At 42.3% G+C, this 24116-nt stretch overlaps 1 protein-coding gene across 1 annotated transcript; it reads left to right on the forward strand.

The window, feature by feature from the left end:
• The first annotated feature begins 201 nt into the window (after positions 1 to 201).
• On the forward strand, positions 202 to 2112 carry LOC149449740 (serine/threonine-protein kinase SBK1-like). The gene is made up of 3 exons (XM_089692816.1): positions 202 to 376; positions 942 to 1144; positions 1531 to 2112. The coding sequence occupies exons 1-3, from the start codon at positions 202 to 204 to the stop codon at positions 2110 to 2112; spliced, it is 960 nt and encodes a 319-aa protein (XP_089548942.1).
• Positions 2113 to 24116: the final 22004 nt, after the last annotated feature.

The raw sequence follows: 24116 nt of genomic DNA on the forward strand, positions 1-24116 counted from the left end.
TAATAAGAATTGTAAGCATATATCAGCTTTAAAATGTAAAATAACTGTCTTTAGTTACAATACTACCCCTCCCCCCACCTCTAATGAAGGTGACAATTAATAACAGTAACTGGGTGATATCCAGAGAGATGATTAATGCCGCTTACTAATGATTAGTGCCAAATGAAACTCATTTGTATGTTTTGATGTTGTGATTCCAGAATGGCTTCTAGCATCGTAGAAGTAACCAAGAACACTGCAAGGAAACTTCTTGAGCTCATCGCCGAAACCTCAGAAAACCTGACGATGATGGACGTCACAGACCACTTCCACCCCATCAAAGAGCTCGGGACAGGATCGTATGGAAAGGTTCTCTTGGCCAAACATCGGGGTTCAGGTAAATTTGTAGCCTAATTCATGTAAAGAGAATGATTTACAGAATCAGTTGTGCTTCTGAATGAGTGGAAATAAACTAAGGGAAAGAGTAACTAGCAGGTAAAGGTTCTTCGGTTGCATGGTGCAACAAGGGGGATCATACTGTAGATATTGCATCACCAGAGGAGGGGAGACTATAATGAGCAAGTCTGCCATAATATACAAGTCTGATATTTACATATTCTAGTTAATGCTCTGGGTTCCCTCTGCAGATTTAGTTCTATTTACAGCTCAGATGTCTAAAGGATCTTTACTTCTAAACTGAGATATGAGTGTGACATCCAAGATCTAAGAATCAACAGAATGCTTCGGCTGCAGAACATTTCCAAACCTTTGAGCAGCATTTTTTAAGTTTCTAAGTTTTCCAAGCCCCCCTTGCTTCCAGTGTTTGAGTGATGATTATGGATCTTAATAAGTCAGAGCTTTTAGATTTACAGAAACTTTTAACTAACTTTAGCAAGCTTCATCATTTCTCTAATGTTGGGTTTATGATACTCATTGTCTTTTTATGTCTTTCTTTTTAACAGATGAGTTGGTGGCTATGAAACTGATGAGTAAAGAGACAACTCCAATGGACAACTTCCTAGTGGAATACGGAATGTCTCTTAGTCTCAGCGGCCATCCAAATATCATTGAAACCCATGAAATCGCTTTCCAAACCAGCAACGACTATGTCTTTGTCCAGAAGGTGGCACCAGCTGGAAACCTTCATTCAATAGTAAAGCTAAATGTAAGTTTGTATCAAAAATGTATTGATCTTTATAAAGTCACGATTTCTAGTTTTAGTTGCTTTTGAAGCATTCTGAGTTTTAAAGATTCCTTTCCCAGGGCAGCGAGTTGATAGGATGTATAGTTGGCATACGCTTGTTGTTTTAGGTATGTGTATCACTCAAGTTATGAAGCAAGGTTTAAAATGGAGTATGATGGGTTAAGATGGTTCTTGCACCATTAATGGCACCATTTTGTATGCTGACAGGTTTCCTTTAATCATACTCCTTGTGTATTCAGCTAATGTATGTTTGTTTCCCTGTACACGAGGTAAGGTGGGTTCAATATGTTGGGTAACATTGTGTTATATTTGTGTCTAGTGACTAATTTTCTCTTTTTTCCCTACAGGTTGGTTTAAATGAAGATATTGTAAAGTGTTTTGTTCCACAGGTAGCGAGTGCCTTAGACTTTATGCACAGCAGAGGAATGGTCCATCGGGACATTAAACTGGACAACATTTTTCTCATGGACATTGAATGTAAGGAAGTCAAATTAGCAGATTTTGGACTGACGAGGCTCCAGGGCACTCAAGCACCATGTATGGCCTGGTCCATCCCATATACTGCTCCGGAATTGTGCAGCTTAAAAGGAGGGGATCAATTGCTGCTGCACCCGAGCATTGACGTGTGGGCGTTTGGAGTCCTGTTGTACACAGTTATGACCGGCTCATATCCTTGGGAAGAAGCAGGGGGTCATGACCCCATGTATCGGGAGTTTGCTTGGTGGCAAATGAAGAAAGACCTAACCTTGGCACCAGGAAAGTGGCAACAATTCTCCATTGAAGCCAGGCAGATGTTCTGTGACTTGTTGGCACTCAATGCCTCTGAGAGGTGTTCTGTTATGGACATTTTAAAATATGTCCACCTGCCATGGAAAACAAAAATGCCTCCAGAGAATCTAACCAGGAAAACGGTCATACATGTGATATAACAAAGTGCATGATATCCATTGTGGAGCCTCATCAAGTGTTGCCTCATACAAGACTCATGTCCTAGGGGAAGGTAAGTCTAAATCTTAGGACTGCTGGATTTTTCTGTAGCTGGTCACATGTTTGCTTATCTACTGTAATTGCGGATTTCAGAAATACTAATTCATAGCATAGGAAAACCGTATATAATGAGCCACAGAAGCACAGATCTAATTGGACCACATGTCCACTTCTTTCCACCACAGTTCTCAAAAACAATTTCACTATTCAAACATATACCATTCTAAAGCTATAACACCGATGTATGCTTACATGGTACCTACACTAATTACACATTCATTCTATTTGGCTTTAGTCTCCCAATGCTTCCCCTGCCTAAGAAAATATTATATGGTCAAATTACGGGACCCTCTGCTCCAGGGCCACAGAGCAGCTAATGGCATGGTTATACTACATAGAAATTACATTGCACTTCTTTTCACCATTGATTTTATTGTTCTCCTTAAATGGCCTTAAAACCCATTTATCCAGTTTTATTCTTTCATGTGGTAGGAGGGGGGCCTGTTTACAAAAACAAGCAATGTTCACCCTCCCCAAGCTCTAGTGCTGTCCCATATTGTCTTTGCTCCAGATTCGGTCTTTTCCAGGATTTGACACCCAATGTTATGCAACATCTTCTGTGAGCTGACAGGGAAATGATTCAGGGAGTCAAGCTCACCGCATCACATGAGCCCAGTTCTCTGCAGCAGCATTCAGGACCTGTTCCCTGCTGGAGGATAAATGAGGATGGGAAACACATGTCAATCATATGTCCAGCCCGGCCAGCAAGAAAAAAAGACAGATTTAAATAAAGCTCCTAAACATGTGTACTATATTAGAACAAATTGACATTTTTTTACATTTTGTTGGTTTTCTTTTCCCTTTTTTTTGTTCATTGTCAAGTGTATTGGAATGTGTGTTCTGCAATCCTTCTGTACAAGGCATATATGGTAAGTATAATATTGTCATAATAAATGAAGACTTTAATGACTCTATTGCAGTATGGACTGAGGAATCCTTGGATACATTGATGGAATGATGTTACATTACCGAGCCTGAGATCAGCAAGCCCCCCCCAGCTGCATAGTGTAGTAACTTTTGCTAATCTGTGGTTACTCCTCCTGTGCACTGGGTGGTGCTCTTGTGCTTCTTCACCTCTGGTTTATTCAATATTGTATTATTATGTTTATACAGCAATATGACTATTACTAATACTACTATCACTTTATACTACTTTACTACTTCTGCTGCTATTACTCCCACATGTATGGAAAACCTCTATTTCTTTGATGTTCCAGTGTTCAGAGTTTGATTTTTCAGTTCTTTTTTTCCTTTTAACATTATTTTGAAAACTTTACACTCTATTACCTAGCAGAAGAAATGATGGGCTCCACTGATTGATACTTTCCAACCGTTCCTGATTTGCCAGGGCATTCCCATTTTTTAGTTTATTGTCCCATGACGGTTGTGTCTGGGCTGTGTCCTGGGATCACAGCATGAGGGTCTGATGGTTTCAGCAGTAACAGCATCAATGTTGGCTTCTAGTCCTGTTCCTTGTTTGCCCACATTCCCAGAAGCAGCTGTGCCCACTGATCTCGCCCTTTACCAAGTCACAAATACCAGTGTATTGCATGCTGTGCCAGATGGCCCTTCTGGCCAAATTAGGAAAAGGATCTGATCTGATGGAGGCTCTTACTGACTTCATGGTTGTGTCCGTTTTATAAGACTTGGTTACAAGCTGAGGGGTATCCACAATCTCCTGCAAGGGAATTTTTTTCCCCCCAATATGCTGACCCAAGTTACCAGTCCAAACATCCAGGTTGTGAGCCACACATGCAGCTGCCAAGGCTGGTGCCACAGATGGAGAACTTGCATCCTAGATTATCCTAAGGAGGTCCTCTATCTTCCCATCCATTAGGGTTAAGATGAAGGTTTAGTCTGGATTTTCCTTTAACGCCCAAACCTTTCCCCAAGCATCATATGTAGGAGCTGTATTTCTAACAGTCTTACATATGACAGCTTCCCACTGTCACAGGATTTTAGGAACCGCTGCTGTCTCTGGGAATCCCCAGCCATGTGGGGGGGGGCTGCATATGGGGACCACTTATTTTATAGGGGGTTTCCAGGTTCCAATAAGTATCTGCAGAACCGAACAACCACCAATCAGGGTTGTGGGGAAGAGACCCTTGTCCTCATTTATTATAGGGACAAAGTGCTTTGCTAAGGGTTCCCCCTGGCAAGCCACCCCTGAATGTTGAGGGCATGTGGCCTGAGGCTGAGATTTTTTTTCTTATTCCTTCCTCTGATTGAGGTCCTTCAAGGATTGATTCATATGAAAGACCCTCCCCTTTTTGGTCTAGCAATCATGCAGGTCTTTGCAAAAGCTCAATGAAAAATATTGTTTTCTGTGTGCCCTGTTCACACCACACCATCTGCACATGACATTAGCATCGTGGTGTGAACAGGACACATAGAATGCAATGGTTTTCTTTATACCCATGCAGAGACCTGAGAGGTGCATAAAAATATGTCAATGCACATGGTGTGAGCGAGCCCATAAGGTACACCCAAAGCAACACCGTATCCATGAAGTCTTCAATAAAGAGGTAATGAGGTAAGCATTAGGAATGCCATTCCCACAACCATATGGAGGGACAAGAACCTACCAATGAAGGGTAGCCTGGGGAAAGAGACAAGAGGGAAGTGCACATATCTGTGCTCCCAATGACCACTGGCCCAACAGCCATCCGGTAAAAAAAAAAAAAAAACCTACATCACACTTTATTCCTGTTGGCAGTATACACAAGCAGAACTGGAGGGGTGGGTGGGATATTGTATGCTGTCTTGTATTTCCTGTTGAGTAGAACTATTTGTCTCTGGTTGGACCTTGAAGATGGGGATATACCCTGAAAACTTGTCCTGAAAATTGAATGTTAGTGCAAATAAAAAAAGTATCCAGGACAGTACTCAATTGTTCTTGTTAGCAGAAAACTAAAAAAAGAAATGTGTGGGTGGGCAAGACTTTAAGGCCTTAGATCGCTTTTCACAGAGAAGCACAGGGGCAGCTGACAGGCATCGTGAGGCCATACTGCTTCTTCCTGAATGTTTTTGGTTGTCTTGGACAGTTGAAGTATTTGCAATGGTATTTTCAGCTGCAAGCCTAATGTTGGACAGGCAGTTGCAGCACAGCTCTATTCACTTGAATAAGTCACGTTCAGTGACAGTACTGCCTACTGAATGTGATTTAGGGAGATAATTTTGGATGTTGAGCCCCACTGAATCAATGGGTTTGGGCATTTTCAAAATGGAGGTCATTGGTGGTTGACTTCTTTCTGGTTCCCTGTGCCGGCCCATTTATGTCCTGTTTTATAAAACATTCTTAAGTTAATTAATGTAATTATTTCTAAGAACACAATTACTAGTTCTTATAATATAGATGGACAGCATAAGAATAGCAATGTTAGGTGATTGGGCCCCATATTGTTGTGGGAGGGTGTGACCTACAGTTGGGTCCATCCTTCTCAGCATAGTCTATTTGGTAGGGCGTCTCCCACTCCAGTACTGTATATGTATTTTGGTATGTAGTCAGTGGAGTCGCTGCATTGCTACGTGTCCTCTTTCACAATTCTAGTCATTTTGATTGTAGAAGGTTTGCCAAAACCTCAGGGGAACATCCCCTTCTCTTATTACTGCTTGGAGCCACCTTTGTGGGCCGAGGCCTGGTTATGTACCCCTCCCCCCTCTTTTGTATTTCTAATTTGCATTGTTTATTGTAAACCCAGTGTCAGGGAACAAGAAGATCGCCGCAGCACATGAATCTGCGCATGTGCAGGATCCCGACAAGGCATACAGGCAGGCGGGCACTAGGACCCAGGCACGTCTGTCGGCGCTGGGTGGGCTATTTAAAGAGCACCTCGGTGCTCATTCAGTGCTGACTGGTCTTCAGCTTCCCCCGTGTCCTGCTTGTTTCCTGTGCGATTTCCTTTGGTTCTGACCCGGCTTGTTCCTGACCCGACTCTGAGTACTCTCCTGCCCCCCTGGTTCCTGAATTCGGCTCTGTTCCTGATTCTGGCATTTCCTCCTGATCCTGTACCGCGCTGCCCGACTGTTATGACCCTGGCTATCCTATACTCCGTTCCAGTCCTGTGTCCTGGCTACATACCTGGCTCTGCTGTGCATCTGGCAATCCACTGTACCTGCCTGGTCTATCTCCACAGTACCCAAATCAGAGGATATCCTGCTTATCAAGGTCATCATCTGCAAGAGCCGCAAGCAAAACCCTGGCGTTCTTGTCCCCCTGGTCCTCAGATGCCTTCTGTTCCAACTTCAGCGGGCTCAGGATTAGTGACACAAGTGAGGCCGACCTCATCAATTCAGTCTCCCATCAGGTACGTGACACCCAGTTATCTGATTTTTTTTTTTTCCTTTTTTAATTTCTTGTTGATTTGTTTTTTATCTGCAGTTATTTTTGTATCTTGTATTCTTTGTACTGTATTTTGTAATCTCTTAAATTCTGATCAATAAAATATTATGCAAAAAATAGTCACATGCCTGAAGAAGGGGCCTTGAGGGACTCAGAGACAACGATGTTGTTATGGTGTAATGTGACCATTTAATAAAATGTTTGGATGCTTTTTGGAGATCCTTCATGTGCTTCCGGAATATCTCTTGTTCTATTATATCTAAAGGTGAATTCCCAAAACATGACCTACTTGGGGTACTTGACAGCTAAGGTTGGGAACCATTGCTATACACAAACTTTGCTAACCCCAAAAAAATCAATTCACTGTGGTGAACGTGGGTTACATTTGGCTTCCATATCCACTTCCCTCAAAAGAACCGTACCTGTACATCCTCTGGTTGAATTTGGTATAACAGGGTCATGGCTGGAGCTCCAGTCATAACCCCAATACTTTTTTTTTTTTTTTCAGACAGCAATGCAACAAAGTAAAAGTGAACCAAGTGGCTAATGAATCACTGGATTGCTTTTGCATGCAACTGAATGGGGTTCCCCTAATGCTTTCTTGGGCTCTCCCATCCCACCAGGGAGCCCCACACTGAAGTCACTGGTCCTGCCTGCCAACCATAGAGATAACCAAAGACCAGAACATCCTCAATCATTTCTATGATCAAAGAAACTGGAAGCAACAAGTATTTTGTCACTTCTGGTTTTGGTCTAATGTAAACAATCCATTACCAGCCTGTGAAAGCATCTGATCACACCAATCTCAGTCTGATCAGATGTTTGTAAGGGCAGAGAAGAGATCTGGGGTCTAATGGACCCCAGATGTCTCAGTAGAGAGGGCCTGTCACTGCCCATGCTATCACAAGGGATGTTGTTCCTCCCTCGTGATAGCAATAAAAGTGATTTAAACAAATGAAAACAAATAAGTAGTAAAAAATAAATAAATACAAAAATAAAAAAAAACACTTCAATACCAGAATCTCCCCCTCTCTCCTTCCTGCCCAGGCCAATTTTCAGCTCTTAGTTTTGTTGCACTTTGAATGACAATTGCACTGCAACGATGTAGTCATAAGAAACTTTTTTTTTTAGACAGATACAGCTTTCTTTTGGTAGTATTTAATCACCAACATTTTTACTTTTTTCTAAACAAATGAAAAAAGACCGAACATTTTTTTAAAAAAAATCTTAGTTTCTGTTATAACATTTTTCAAATAAATGATTTTCCTCCTACACTGATGTTTGCTGATGAGGCTGCACTGATGGGTATTGATAGGCGGCACTGCTGAGGAGGTACTGATGGGTACTGATAGGCAGCATTGATAGGCGGCACTGTTGAGGACGTACTGATAGGCGGAACTGATGAGGAGGTACTGATGGGTACTGATAGGCGGCACTGATGAGGAGGTACTGATGGGTACTGATAGGTGGCACTGATGAGGAGGTACTGATGGGTACTGATAGGTGGCACTGATGAGGAGGTACTGATGGGTACTGATAGGCGGCACTAATGAGGAGGTACTGATGGGTACTGATAGGCGGCACTAATGAGGAGGTACTGATGGGTACTGATAGGCAGCACTGATAGGCGGCACTGTTGAGGACGTACTGATAGGCGGAACTGATGAGGAGGTACTGATGGGTACTGATAGGCGGCACTGATGAGGAGGTACTGATGGGTACTGATAGGTGGCACTGATGAGGAGGTACTGATGGGTACTGATAGGCGGCACTGATGAGGAGGTACTGATAGGCGGCACTAATGAGGAGGTACTGATGGGTACTGATAGGCGGCACTAATGAGGAGGTACTGATGGGTACTGATAGGTGGCACTGATGAGGAGGTACTGATGTGCACTGATTGGGCTGCACTAATAATCAGGCACTGACGATCAGTGTAAATATCCCCTGTCAAAATCGCTGGTAACTGGTTCTCCTCACACTGTGACAGAGCGTGAGGAAAGGATTGCCAATAACCAGTAAAATTAGTTTACAATGTGATCAGCTGTGATTGGACACAGCTGATCACATGGTAAAGGCCACTGTGATTGGCCCTTTACCATGATTTGTGATCAGATCTATAGACACCCTCCCAGAACTGGATGATTCCGGACCATCTTTTGGCTATAGCACAGTTGGGAAGGGTTAAAGCACCCCTGTGCTTGTGCACAAAGGTGAACGCATACAGAAGTCCCGCCCACATATATAAACAGTGTTCACACCGCACATGAGAGGTATCGCAGTGATCGTCAGAGAGAAAGCAATAATTCCAGCATAAAGCCTCCTGTGTGACTCTAAACTGGTGACCTGAAAAGACTTTTATAATGTTTCCTATGGAGATTATTAAGTAGTGCGGTTTGTCTCCATTCCATGAGTGCGCACAATTGTAAAGCGTGACAGATATCTAGTTACTCGGTGTAACACCATCCTTTACCACACAATTGACTATTATATCGGGTTTTGTGAATTAAAATTAAAGTGCATTTTTTCCCCCTTAAAAAAATGTGTTTGAAAAACTTCAGCACAAATACTGTGTGACATAAAAATTGCAACACCCACCATTTTACTCTCTAGGGCCTCTGCTTAGAAATAATATATAATGTTTTGGGGTTCTAAGTCATTTTATAGAAAAAAAAAAAAACAGGATTTGAAGGGGCAACGGATTTAGAAAGGGAGAGGATCTGTGCTGGGAAGGGTACCTTGACGGGGGGTTTTGCTAGAAGTAGGAATTTAGGGGAATTTTTCAGGGGATATTTGTCCTAGGAGGGGGGATTAGCAGGGGGATTTGTGCTAGATAGGGTAATTGGGGGAGATTTGTGCTAGAAAGGGGGGTTGGAGAGGTTTGTGCTAGGAGGGGGGATTAGTGCCAGAAAGGGGATGGGGGTATTTGTGCTAAGGGGTGAAGGAATTTGGGTTAAGAGCGGGGACTGGGGGGGGGGATTTATGCTAGGAGGGGAGATGGGGGGGATTTATGCTAAGGAGAACTTTGGGGAGATTTGGGAGGAGGGGGAAATGGGAGCATTGGAGGTGGGATTGGGGACAAAGATTGTGCTGGGACGGGGGTTTATACTGGGAGGAGGAGGAACTTTTGCATTTTTTTTTTGCAGATAATTTTGGCTTGCAGACAGAAGTTATGCTTGATTGGGGGGGAGGGGAGCGTGCTGACTGGTGCTTTTTTTTTTTTTTTTTAGGGGGGAGAAGGATTTATGTTGAGACAGGAAGCTCACACATAGAGGACTTAGTTTTTCATCTTCGCCCTGGGAGCTAGATGACCTTGTCCTGGCACCACACACAGGGCAGTCAATAGATGTCCTCCTCCCCACACAGCACATAAGATCGTATTCCCTTTCAGACACAATCTGCAGTGTATAGCTGGCTGCTATGTTGCAGTTTTGACCCAATCCTCTTCTCTTCTGACCCCTGTCCTCTACACTGCTGACCCTCTGTACCCTGCCCTGCTGACCCCTGTCCTCCATCATGCTGATCCCCACGCACTGCCTTTCTCACCACTGTCCTCAGTCATGCTGACCCCCTTTTTTCTGCCCTACTGCCCTGTCTTTGCCCTGATAACCCCCTCCGCCCTGCTGACCCCTGTCCCCCATCCTGCTGATCCCCACGCACTGCCTTTCTCACCACTGTCCTCAGTCATGCTGATCCCCTTTTTCCTGCCCTACTGCCCTGTCTTTGCTCTGATAACCCCCTCCGCCCTGCTGACCCCTGTTTTGTCTATTGACCCCTGTCCTTTGCCCTGATGACCCCTATCTTTTGCCCTACTGAACCCCTGTATACTACCCTACTGACTCTTGTACAATTCCCTGCTGACCTCTCATCCCTGACATCACCCCAAAACACTAAACCAAACTACAACCTTTTTTGGCTTAAAAAAATAAACACAAACAACCTATTAACAAAATAAGGAACTCCCACCATTAAAGAAGCAGTCAAAGAAAACTAATGGGACTAATTACAAATTAAATTGGAGTACAAGGAGGCTTACACTCCACGCTCTTTAGCCGCAGATACTGCAAAATCATCAATAGATAAATATATACAGCACACAATATAGTAATACATACAGCACTGAATACAATTTATAGCACGGTACTGACAGCACACCACTGTAAACGGTCTCTTTCCCTTTAACAAATGTCAGCTGTCCTTCACTCACACTAAATTCACCAACACACTGACAAAGGGTGCTGTGAAGTCGGCCTTTTATGGTGTGTGGGCTGACACTTTACTGTGACCCAACATTGGCCAATGTCTTGCACCTGAACAGAGGACACGTATATGACCTTAGCCAACGATGGCTCAAGCAATGCATTGGGGGACATTTGGTGGGGAAATTCCAGCCAAACATCCTTAAAGTTCAGATCTTTTATAAACAGTCAAAACAGAGAATGTTCAGTTTATAATTCTGCTTGGTCTGGAAGTTTGGCTCTACCCTACCTACTAACGTATCATGAGTTGTAGATAGTTATTTTATCAGGGGTTCCCTGAGACCAGAAAATTATTTCAAAGGTTCCTCTGTGTTGAAAAGGTTGAGAAGCTGAAATTTTGCCAACACTGATTTTTTTTGCGCCGGAAACATTTCATTTTAACTGTTTCTTTGCTTATCTAAAGTATTTTCTTGAGAACTACGGATGAATCATGTGAGCACAAAAAAAGAGGAGTGAAATGAGATGGTCCAATGATCATGTAGAAGACACAGCAGCACTTACAGTAGCTCCGAAATGGAAATCATTTGCTCTGTATGCTCTATGTAGCACAGTACTCCTTGTAAGGGTTTCTGAAAACATTTTTGCTTTCCATGGCAGAGGTTTTAGAATGTTTTAAGAAGATGTAGCACCCTCTAGGTAGCTAGGTTTGTGGTTTTGTTTAGACAGAGGCTGGTTCAGCCTGGGACTGAGGTAGTGATTTTGCCTCAGGAAAGGCTGGGAAGCTCTACAGGTCAGGGGTTTTGGAGCCCTTCCACCCTTCCAGAAACCCAGAAATGGTTCTGGAAGAGGGGAGGAGGAGGGGAGGATGCCCATATCTGCATGTATGAGGGAAGGTGACCAAGCAACAACCCTTAAATATGACAAAGCCAGGGACTCGGGTGGAAGATGGACTGAGAATACTGGAGTGTGGAGCCTGAGAGGAGGCCCCAGGGAGGGGAGCCTACCTACAGGCAGGATGCTGGAAAGAAGGATCTTCACTGCCCAAGGTCTTAGGAAGGACATCCTGTGCAACAGAGAAGGAGCCAGCCCAGCAAAAGGCCTGAAAGCAGCTACAAACCCTCCATACTGACAGGACAGGGAGTACTTCTACACCCCCTAGGCCAGATGGAGGGAGGGAGCAGTTAAGTGCAAGACCCAACTAGTTCTCATCCAGGACTACTTCATTGTTACATCTTGGAATTCCTTGCCCAGGGATAGCCTCAGTGCAGCTGGGTGAAGAGGAACGCTTCATCTGGGGTCTGAGGAGGTACATCAAGGGGACTTTAGCGCTCCAAAAGAGACAGTGCTACATGCTGCTTATCTGGATTTCACATTTTTGTACAGTGTACAGGCTGCTAAAAAGCTTGTCCTCAAGTTTTCAGTTCATTGGGAATCCCATATACCCCTAGACCCCGGCCAAGTTATTAACCCTTAAGACAATTAAAAACCCAGCTCAAGGACTGTTGAAAATGCATGTTGCCTGGCTGTGCAGAGCTTAGGGCAATCCAAACAAATCAAGCAGCCCTCAAGATGTTAGTACTACAAAAGTGTACCTGAACCCCAGTGTTTGGCTAGAAGCACTTTTCCATTTGAACCTGTCCCTTGGATGGGGTCATATTGTTCTGAGAGGAGTTGAAGGACATACCTTGTGGTGTTTCTGGAGGTTAGAAGGCATTCTGGAATCATGACAAAGAATATAGATTAGTTTCTAGTGACATTTTTAGTTATGTTAAACATGAACATTCCTCAGTATCTAGGGACAGGCTTTTAGAAGCATACTTGTCCCAGTTGGGGAGGTCATGTCCTGTGTTATCACCAGTGAAATTTCCCCAGCAGGAGCACATATGACAATTAGTATCTGACAAAGGTCACAAACCAGAAATGGGCTTGGCTGGAGCTGGTCTCTAAACGTCAGCACTTGTAGAGAGTTATGGTCAAAATAATCAACATTCTAGCCAGAAATAGAGGTGATAATGTGTTCTGGTCATTGTAAAAATATGGAAAAAGAGAAATTAGAATAATGCTTCCATGTAAATTAAAAATATATGGGAATGGTGGAATGTGAAAGCCAAGCTATTAAAAAAGAATTGGTTTGTACTGTTACATCCAAGTGTTGGATGATGGAGATTACCAGACAACATAAGATGGTGCAGTTTATATTTACTTCACAGATATATGAAGAATGGACATCCCTATGTATGCATGACGTTATTTACTAAAAAAAAAAAGTGTTGCAGGACAATGTGGATATTCAATAAATAGATCTCTACTCTGGCTGTAAACACCAAGAAAGAAAAAACACAAGCTAAATATAAGTCCTAAGGGCAGATACAATCCTAGTATTTTAAAGGAAAATTATGTTTTAACTACATAACCTCAGAAAATGGAGGTGTCCTGGTCCAGCCTGCAGAGTTCTGTTTCTTACCTCCTGGCTGGAGAGGTTCTGCTAGATCTGTAATTTCATTCACATGTGTTGCTGGTGTCTCTTTCCCTATGGGCGCCGCCTGCTCTACTGTGGATTTATATCCTTTTCCCTTCTATTACTTCCTGGGTCACTCCCAGTTTGCTTCCCTATATATACACATGTGCTCAGTGCAGGTAGCTTTACTGGAGCAATGGGATAGTTCTTTGAGCTGCTGGGGCTGTAGGTGGTCATCTGTGTACAGATCCTGGCTTTGGCTGCTTGTTTTCTGTCTTTGGCCAATCTACTGGATTTCCTGTTGTTGAACTTTACTCATGTGAGTGGTCTCTGCATCCTCAGCTGGGTGTACCTGGGGGCTGTGACCTGGTTCCAGCTTGCTGCAAGTCCATCCCCACCATCAGGGGCCCTGGTGAAGAAGTAGGCTGGGGCTTAGATTCCACACCCTGGGGAACCCTGAGTCTGATCTACAAGGGCTCACTACCACTGATGCTTGACAGAAGGTACAGATGGATTCTTGCTCTGTCTTCACTAATGGAATCTTTGTTAACTTCCCAACTTGTCATTTCTTGAAATAATTGCAATATGACAGTTGATCCCCCAACTCCCTTTTGGTTCACACAAGATCTCTGAAAGTAAGGACTGGAGGTCTGGTATAATGAGGGGAGAAAATGGATTTATTAATTGATGGGAAATTCTGATTGGCCAATGCAGGAGATGGAGACTTTGGCATGAGCTCTAGAATGGTGGAACAGGTAGGCCCATATGGATGGGGTCTGTGTATTCTGTTGTGCTGAGGGTGGAAACTTCACCCTGAAACCATGGGGTGCAGGAAAGTGAATTGTTCAGTGTTGGAGGAATCCTTCCCACAGAGCCATAGTGTATAGCTGCTGGCAATAGTCACATGTACAAATCTGACATGCTGGTTGTACCCAACTGTGACAAGCTGATGTGGCATTTAGAGGATTTATACAGGCAGTGAGGAGGCCACATATTGTCTTCTCACTATGAAATCCCTCTGAAAAGTGAGCTGAGTGTGGATTGACTTTCAGAGGAGCAGCACTTGGTTGTCTAAACGAGCCCCTAAGGAAAAGCCTCTATGTTGTATTTATTGCAGTGAGGACTAAGTCCATTCTAAAGTATTAATTTTATTATTTTTTTCTTCTCACCTACTTTTAAATATTTTTGTGCCTGACTTTTAAAGTTGTATAAGTGGTTCAGTTTACATGTTGATCACAATTACTGAAGTCACAGGATAGCTGCAATTTGTTAATGCCGTTTGGAAAAAAATAGCTCTCCCCAAAAAAGTGTCACAATTTACAAAAAAAACAAGGGGAAAGATTTCCTAAATCTGGTGCAGCTGTGCATAGTAACCAATCCGCTTCTTACTCCAACTTGTTCAGTGAAGCTTTGACAATAAAACCTGGAAGCTGATTGGTTACTATGCAGAGCTGCACCAGATTGTGCTCCTGCTTTAGTATATCCCCAATGTTATAATCTGTGCCTAAACCCCTCACATCATACTTTACATATGTCAGACTTTGCTTCAATCTACTGATTGCCCTAGATCAGCCAAAATGGATTGAAAACCTTAATATCCAAAGCTTGGCAATTGCCAAAGGTCTGACCTGGGGACAGTGGAGGAGATGAAAGGGGAAGACATGGATCTCTGCAGCATAGCTGTCCCGTCACAATATCCTAGAATCCCATTAAGATAGCTTACTTTTCCATCACCAAACATTCTATACTCAATACTTGGGGGGTCTATAGGAGCCCAGAACCCCTGTAGGAGTGACCACCATGCTCCATTATACAAATATAAATAAGAAGGGAAGATATGTTCAGTGCTTCTCCTATGTTATCGGGGACATTTAATCCTACCAACTCCTTTTCCCCAGACAATGACCAAACCTGTAATTGAAGAAAGTTGATCCAAAGGACTTTACTGAATCAGCTGTAGCAAATTAAAAATTTGCCATGGAGGGTTGATCCAGAAGTTGGTGCAGCATGATCAGATCAGTGTTTCGGAACTTATTAGTGGACTGTAATTAGGATCCATGTTTGTTTTTATGTATGTGGACTTCAGATGCTGAGATCCAAAAATCTGGACTGTGCAGATCATTAGGTGCCTAAAGGGTCTCTTCAGAATACGCTAACAAAAGCCCCAAATATTAAAGGAGATGACATATAAACTATTGTGTCCTAGTCTCACCGAGACATGAGGTTGTGATATCTCCATTAACAGATGTAAATTATCCTGTAATTAGAAATATATATTTTGTTTAGTTTGTGGGTGTGTAATGTCTCCTTATCTGTTCATGTTCTGAGAATAGCTGGAAATGGTTTGATTTGTCTGTAAGCTGCCAAGCAGGGTATTCTATTCATTATGGGTGGTACTGTTTCTTGAATGGCATGACAATAGGCTAAGGGCAATCTGGTGCCAGGATAGTGCTTATCTGAACAATGGTTTTGAAGCTGAAATCTGGAATTGATTCCTATTCAGACAAGCACTAAGGGTGGCTGACCTTCATCGCACCCACACATGTATGATTTTCTCCAAAGGGGCCCACCTGCTGGACATAGAGTAATGGAAATTTGACTGATTCAGCAGGGACCAGCTGAATTTTGATCTGTGTGACCCCCTCCTGCTTCAGAAGTTGATTTAATGATTGACTTCTGTTGGGTGGTTTTCCAAAATTCCCTTTCAAGTTCCATGCAACGTGGTACTATGAGACAGCGAGTGCTGAACCTGCCCAATCTACTCTGGCTCACAATCCAGTATACCCTCTTCAATTGCTCCTCCTTGCACATTTCATTATCACCAACATCTTCAGGGGTATGGAGGAAGGGGAATATAAGTGTATTTGTGTGTTGGCCCAGCTGTATGAGCGGTGTCTGCATTACTGACTTACTGATCTATCATCCAAGTGTAGATAGAAGCATATCTAGAGGACCACGGAGGCAATATACAAAATAACTAGACTGTAAAAGTTAAGACCATGCATTGAGTGGTAGAACCTCCAACTCTAGAACAACCCCATATATCCATTACTCTTGTAAATATATGAAATATGTAAAACATTTAGACCAGAAAAAAATATGAAATTATTAGAAAAATGTGTGTATATACAGAGCATCTGTGGAGAGAGTACATTCCAGAAGAACCCTCTATGCAACACTCCACCAATCAGGCCTTTATGGTAGAGTGGCCAGACGGAAGGTAAATGGCAGTCCATCTGGTGTTTGCCAAAAGGCACCTGAGGGACTTGGGCCATGAGAAATAACTCTCTGGTCTGAAATGAAACAAAGATTGAACTTTCGCCTAAATGCCAAGCGTCATGTCTGGAGGAAACCTCACCACCTGGCCAATACCATCCCTACAGTGAAGCATGGTGGTGGCAGCATCATGCTGTGGGGATGTTTTTCAGTGGCAGGAACTGGGAGGCTAGTCAGGATCGAAGGAAAGATGAATGCAATGTACAGAGACAACCTTGATAACCTGTTCCAGAGCACTCTGGACCTTAGACTGGGGCAACAGTTTCTGTCAACAGAGCAGCCCACATAAAGAGTGGATACATGCAATTTTGTGAATATCCAGGAGTGACCCAGCCAGAGGCAAGACTTGAACCCGACTGAACATCTCTGGGGAGATCTGAAAATGACTGCCCTGACATTCCCATCCAACCTGAAGAAGCTTGAGGTACTGCGAAGAAGAATGGGAGAAACTGGCCAAAAATGTTGTGCTAAGCTTGTAGCATCATACTCCAAAATTACTTGAGACTGATTGGTGCTAAAGGTGCTTCAACAAAGTATTGCACACAGACTGGGAACACCTATATATTTTTAACAAATTGCAAAGATTTCAAAATTTAACTTCTTTGACATTGTCATTATGGGGTATTTGTAGGATGTTGAGGGGGGGAAAGAATAATCCATTTTGGCATAAAGCTGCCACATAACAATGTGGCAAAAGTTAAGGTGAATTGAGGTTTAGGGGTAAGAATAGGTGGAGTTTTGTGAATTTCCTCTAGTCAGCCTGTGAGGCCTAATTGGATGACATCCTGCAATATAGGAGATCGGACAAAACACCAAGTGTATGCTGGAATGGTCTCCATTTATTACAGATGTGACATGTATATAAAAACAGAAGATGCAAGGCATCCAGTCTTTGGTCAGCAGTCAGTGACAATGTTAAGATGCTGGTGACAATCAGGTGGTGGTGACTATCAGTGGTCATGTTTGACAGCTCTTAGGTTTTAGTGTAATTTTTAATTTCCACGTTCATGATGTAATGTCTTGAGACTTGCACTGATGTTTGTGGTCCTCAGTTGTGACTCTCAAATGCATATTAACAATAAGAAATGAAGAGCTGAGATTAACTTGGACTAGCATATAATGTCCTCAGTACATAACATCATTAGTTATTTTAATGGCATACAAAAACATATCAAGGTATGGGAGGGGAGTGAGGATGAAGATGATGGAAAAGGATAATTTGGGGCACCTTTTTGGAGGGGTCTTTTGTTTCTATAAAATGCCACTTTTGGTTAACTCTAAAACCATTTTCTCTAAATCTGTATGAAAAATAGTCCTTGATTAAATAGTTTTGACCGTGTGAATTGTCCTTAGGACAGTAAGCCCCCCCCCCTCCCCCATGCTGTTCTTTTATAACCCTTTACCTATTAACCCAGAAAATGGCTATTTTGATTCGGCTACCATTTATTTCAATGGGGTTCACGTTCACCACCTGGTTTTCTTTGTAGTTCCCAAACCCTGCTAGAACATATTCCAGGGTAGTTTGACTCATCCCTAACGCTGCTGTTACCTTAAAATTATATATAATAAATGACCATAACAATCGAGCTAAAAACTACAAGAAAGTGAAAATAAAAATGAAACTCCTACCCAAAACATTAAACCAAACTAAAACCTTTTTTGGCTTGGTGTAAAGGATTAAAAAAAACAACCTAGTATTGACATAATGCTAAAACACCCCAATCAGGTTAAGGGGGCTTAAACTCGGCTCTTCCTTGCCATAGATGACAATTCACTGCAAAAGTATCAATAGAAAAATATATACAGCACACAATATAGTAATACATATAGCAATGAATGCAGTTTATAGCACAATACTGGAAGCACATGACACTAACCGGTCTTTCCCTTCAACAAATGTCACTCACACTAAATCCATCCACACTGACAAATGGGTGCTGTGAAAGCAGCTTTAGTGTGGGGTGCAAACTTTACAGTGACCAACACTGGCCAATGTCTTGCACCTAACTAGAGGCCAAGTATGTCCTTGGCCAATGATGGCCCAAGCAATGCATTGTGGGACATTTGGTCAGGGGATTCTAGCCAAACAAAGTTCACATTTTCTATGAACAGCCAAACTGCAAATGTTCAGTTTGAACCTATGCTAGGACCAAATGTTATCCTCCTACTTTTCATAAAGATTTGCCCGCACTTTTTATTCCTGAAGCGTATCACTTCCAGGGCCATCTTAATATTATGATACACTGATCTATAATTATAAAGACTGTAAACCATGTAAGCAAAACAAGTGTTCTAAGATGTAAGTGTTCAGCTAGGACAGGAGGCTTGTACAGTTCCCCAGAGTGGATTCAACAAGTTGGTCTCTTGATTATTAGGTGGCTGAAAAGACATATGCAATTTCTACCTCAGCTCCAATAGTCAGGGAGGTTGTCTCATTGTCTGGTATAAGACATGTGGCAGCACTGGCGGTAGCTGTGGAATGGACATCACTTGCTCTATATGCCATATGTTCTGTATAACAGTACTTGTAAGGTTTTCTGAAAGCAATTCTGTTTTTCATGGCAGATGAAGATATATTAGAATGTCTCTGGATGAACACCTTTCAGAGACCCCAGGTCCCAGAACATTTGCTTTTCTTCAAGAAAGATGTCTTCCACTTTTCTGGTGTGAATGTCAGATCCTTTGACTTGCCACCAAGCAAAGTCCCTATACATTGGGTCACAGCCCTCTGCTCCTTTCCAAGGAAATGACCTAGTCATAGCTGTGTAAATTATGACACCAAAGGCCCACACAATGCTTGGGTGTAGATGCAACTGTTCTCCTTGTTTCAGGCTACATTATTCTAGAGCTGTGTACAGTATGAACCAGGACATGGATGGTGCTTCCGTACATTGGAGCCTTGCCAGTCCAAAATCTGCCTCTTTGATCATATTACATTCAAAGTCCATTAGCAGAATAATGTCCAGCTCGACACGGATCATCCCTTTGCTGTGCATGTATTCCAATGCACTCGCTATCTGAGGAATGCATCGCTTCACAGTATCTTCATTTCAACAACCTATAAGAACAGGACAAAATTAGTCACAAGATGCCAACACAGCAAAGTATGGATAGCAACAGGGAAAATGTAATCCAATAAATCCATCGTACCATCCTGAGACATAAAATATTTGCTCAATACACTAAAAAGGATGATTAAAGGAAACCTGTTTGTATACAATTGTGAGAGCCACCATTGATGGTGCAAGATTCTCAAATACTTTAAGAATTAAATCTTTGTCCTTAGTGTCCTTTAAAGATTATTCTTTTCATACAATTTACATTTGGCTTGGCCTCCTGGACAAACATTCTCTGCTTATATGAAAGGCAACTTCATGAGTCCTGATTATGTTTGGGTGGCCGCTGAGGCTGATGGACATCCCATATTCAACCAGGAAGTTATACATTGGAACCTTTTCCTTGCTAAACAACTTCACAGCCACTAACTGACCTGTCAGAAGATAATTGGCAACATAAACCCGATGCAGAATCTTACTAAAAGCCCATTGAAGTGTGCTGAAAGCTTGATTAAATCAACATCAGTGACCAGTTAAGACCCATAATCATCACCCCAAAACTGGAAGCAGGGGGGGGGGGGGGGTTGCTTTAAGAACTTACAAGAATGCTGCTTAAAGGAAGGTTAATGCTTTGTAAATGCTTCCTGTACACAATGCTGAGGCTAAAGCTGTTCATAGATGGTTTGAATCTTGGCCAGTTCAGCAGGGACCGGCCAAGATTCAAACCATGTTTGGGCAGGCTGAATGTACCAGAGTTGATTGACCAACTTGGGTACAACAAACCTGTCAAAATTTTACATTTGATTATTGCTGGTGGTTATAGCTTCTAGAAGCAATAACTGTTCTCCTGGGGACGGCACCCCCTGACCCACACTGGGAGCTCAGTGGCTCCACAGGAAGTAAATAAAATGATTGTTACAGGGAGAAAATTGCCAGCTTTATATTCACAAACGAAGGGTAAACCATGTGTACACATTGCTTCAAAGTCATCCTGTTTGTCTACACGTAAGCAATTCTATTGATACCTCCTTGCTGCAGAGGTTGTACTAGATGTGTAATTTAATTCACATGTTTTGCTGGTGTCTCTACCTATGGGCGACGCCTGCTCTACTGTGGATTTATGTCCTTTTCCCTTCTATTTCCTGGGTCACTCCCAGTTTACTTCCCTATATATACACATGTGCTCAGTGTAGTTTGCTTTGCTTGAGCAATGGCACAGTTCTTTGAGCTCCTGGGTGGTTGCTGGTTCTGTCGCGGGTCATCTGTGTACAGATCCTGGATTTGTCCACTGTCTACTTGTTTTCTGACTTTGGCCCATCTACTGGATTTCCTGCTGTTGTAGTCTACTCATGTGAGTGGTCTCTGCATCCTCAGCTGGGTGTACCTGGGGGCTGTGACCTGGTTCCAACTTGCTGCAAGTCCATCCCCACCATCAGGGGCCCTGGTGAAGAAGCAGGCTGGGGCTTAGACTCCACACCCTGGGCAACCCTGAGTCTGATCTACAAGGGCTCACTACCACTGATGCTTGACAGAAGGTACAGATGGCTTCTTGCTTTGACTTCAATAATGGAATCTTTAACCTCCCAACTTGTCATTTCCTGATAGAATTGCAATATGACAGTTAAACCCAACCCCACCAACTTTTTTGCTTCACCCAAGATCTCTGAAAGTAAAGAATAGAGCTCTGGTATATGAGGGGAGAAAATAGCTTTGCTAATTGATGGATGTTTCTGATTGGCCAACACACAGGAGCTGGAGACTTTAGAATGGTGGAGCAGGTAGGCCCATATGAATTGGGTCTGAGTATACTTTTATTGTGCTGAGGGTGGAAACCTGACCCTGAAACCATGGGTTGTAAGAAAAAAATGGTTCAGTGTTTGAGGAATCTTTCCCGCAGAGCCATAGTATATAGCTGCTGGCCATAGTCACATGTACAAATCTGACATGCTGGTTACACCCTACTGTAACAAGTTGTGGCATTTAGAGGGTCTATACAGGCAGTGAGGAGGCAACCTATTGTCTCCTCACTATCAAATCCCTCTAAAGTGAGCTGAGTGTGGATTGATTTTCAGAGGAGCAGCACTTGTTGGTTGTGTAAATGTGCTCCTAAGGAAAAGCCTCTCTATTGTATTGCAGTGAGGACTAGTCAGTTATGAACAGTATTTTTTTTTTCTTCCCTCTTCTTTTTTTTTTATTTATTTATTTTTTTAAATATATTTTGTGCTTGACTTTTAAAGTTGTATAAAAGTGGTTCAGCTTACATGTTCACGATTACTGAAGTCCCAGGATAGCTGCAATTTGTCAATGAAGTTTGGGAAAAAATAACCCACTCACCCAAAAGTATCTATCAAAACCATGGAGAGTTACTAAAACTGGTGCACAGTCATTGAAGCAGCTGTGCATAGTAACCAATCAGCTTCTTACTTCAACTTGTTCAATGAAACTTTAATAAAACCTGGAAGCTGATTGGTTACTATGCAGAGCTGCACCAGATTGTGTGCTCCTGCTTTAGTATATCCCCCAATGTTCTAATCTGTGCCTAAAAACCCCTCACATCATACTTTTCACATATGTCACAAAGCTTACATCTATTGATTGCCCTAGATCAGCCAAAATGGATTAAAAACCTGAATTGCCAAGTCTCCACTGGGGACAGTAGAGGGGATGACATGGATTTCTGCAGCATAGCTGTCACAATATCCTAGAATGTATATAAAATGTACCATTGTTTACCATCCTATTATATCTTACTTTTCCATCACCAAACATTCTATACTCAATACTTGGGGTCTATAGGAGCCTAGTAACACTAGAGTGACCACCATACTACATTATAGAAAAAATGAAGGCAGATACATTCTTCAGTGCTTCTTATATCATCGGGGACATCATTTAATCCTACCAACTCCCCTTTTTCCCATACAATGACCAAACCTGTAATTCCAGAAAGCCAGGAAAGGTCTTTACTGAATTGGCTACACCAAATTAAAATTTGCCATGAAAGGTTGATCCAGAAGCTTGTGCAGCATGATCAGATCAGCATTTTGGAATTTATTAATGGACTGTTAGAATCCATGTGTGGGTTTTTTTTATAAACTGATATCTAGAGCAAGTGATGGTCTTCAGATACTGAGATCCAAATCTGGACTGTACAGATCATTAGGTGTCTCTTCAGAATACACTACTAAAATCCCCAAATATTAAAGGAGATGACATATAAACCATTGTGTGTCCTAGTCTCACCGAGACCATGAGGTTATGTGATATCTCCATTAACAGGTGTAAATTACCGTGTTTTTAGAAATATATTTAGTTTGTGGGTGTGTAATGTCTCCTTATCTGTTCATGTTCTCAGAATAGTTGGAAATAGTTTGATTTGTCTGTAAGTTGCCAAGCAGGATAATCTATTCATTATGGGTGGTACTGTTTCATGAATGGCATGACAATAGGCTGAGGGCAATCTGGTGCCAGGATAGTGCTTATCTGAACAATGGATTTGAAGCTGATATCTGGAATTGATTCCTATTCAGACAAGCACTAAGGGTGGCTGACCTTCATCACACCCGCACATGTGTGATTTTCTCCAAAGGGGCCCACCTGCTGGACATAGAGTAATGGAAATTTAAATGATTCAGCAGGGACAGCTGAATTTTGATTTGTAACCACTCCTGCTTCATAGAAGTTGATTTACAAATTGACTTCTGTTGCATGGGAATATTGGAAAGACAAGTTGCATGCAATGTGGTATTATGTGACAGCAAGTGCTGAACCTGCCCAATCTACTCTGGCTCACAATCCAGTATACCCTCTTCAATTGCTCATCCTTGCACATTTCATTATCACAAACACCCTCAGGGGTATGGAGGAAGGGGAACATAAGTGTATTTGTGTGTGTTGACCCAGCTGTATGAGAGGCGTCTGCATAACTGACTCACTGCTCTATCATCCAAGTATAGATAGAAGCATATCTAGAGGACCATGGAAGCAATATAAATACTGTAAAAAAAAGTTGTTTAGATGCATTGAGTGGTAGAACCTCCAATTGGAGAACAACCCCATATATCCATTACTCTTGTAAATATAAAATATGTAAAACATTTAAATTTCAATGCACTGAAGACCAGAAGTTATCTAATGTTCATTAATGTATTAAAATGTGTATATACAGAGCATCCAGAAAGTATTCACAGCTCTTAACTTTAGCCACATTTATGTTACAGCCTTATTCCAAAATGGATTAAATTCATTTTTCCTTAATTTAATGACAACATGAAAGTTCGTTTTGAAATCTTTGCACTTTATTAAAAATAATTAAACCTCATGTACATAAGTATTTACAGCCTTTGCCATGACCCTAAATTCAACTGTGGTGCATTCTGTTCCCACTGATCATCCTTGAGATGGTTCCACAACTCTATTTGTGTCCACCTGTGGGGAATTCAGTTGATTGGACATGATTAGGAAAGGCATAAACTTGTCTATAGAAGGTCCCACAGTTCACAGTGCATGTCAGAGAATAAACCAAGCCATGAAGTCTAAAACTGTCTGTAGACCT

The sequence above is a fragment of the Staurois parvus genome, unplaced genomic scaffold, assembly GCF_062004578.1.
Source record: "Staurois parvus isolate SC_StPar_1 unplaced genomic scaffold, SC_StPar_1.0 ptg000605l, whole genome shotgun sequence".
NCBI lineage: Eukaryota > Metazoa > Chordata > Amphibia > Anura > Ranidae > Staurois > Staurois parvus.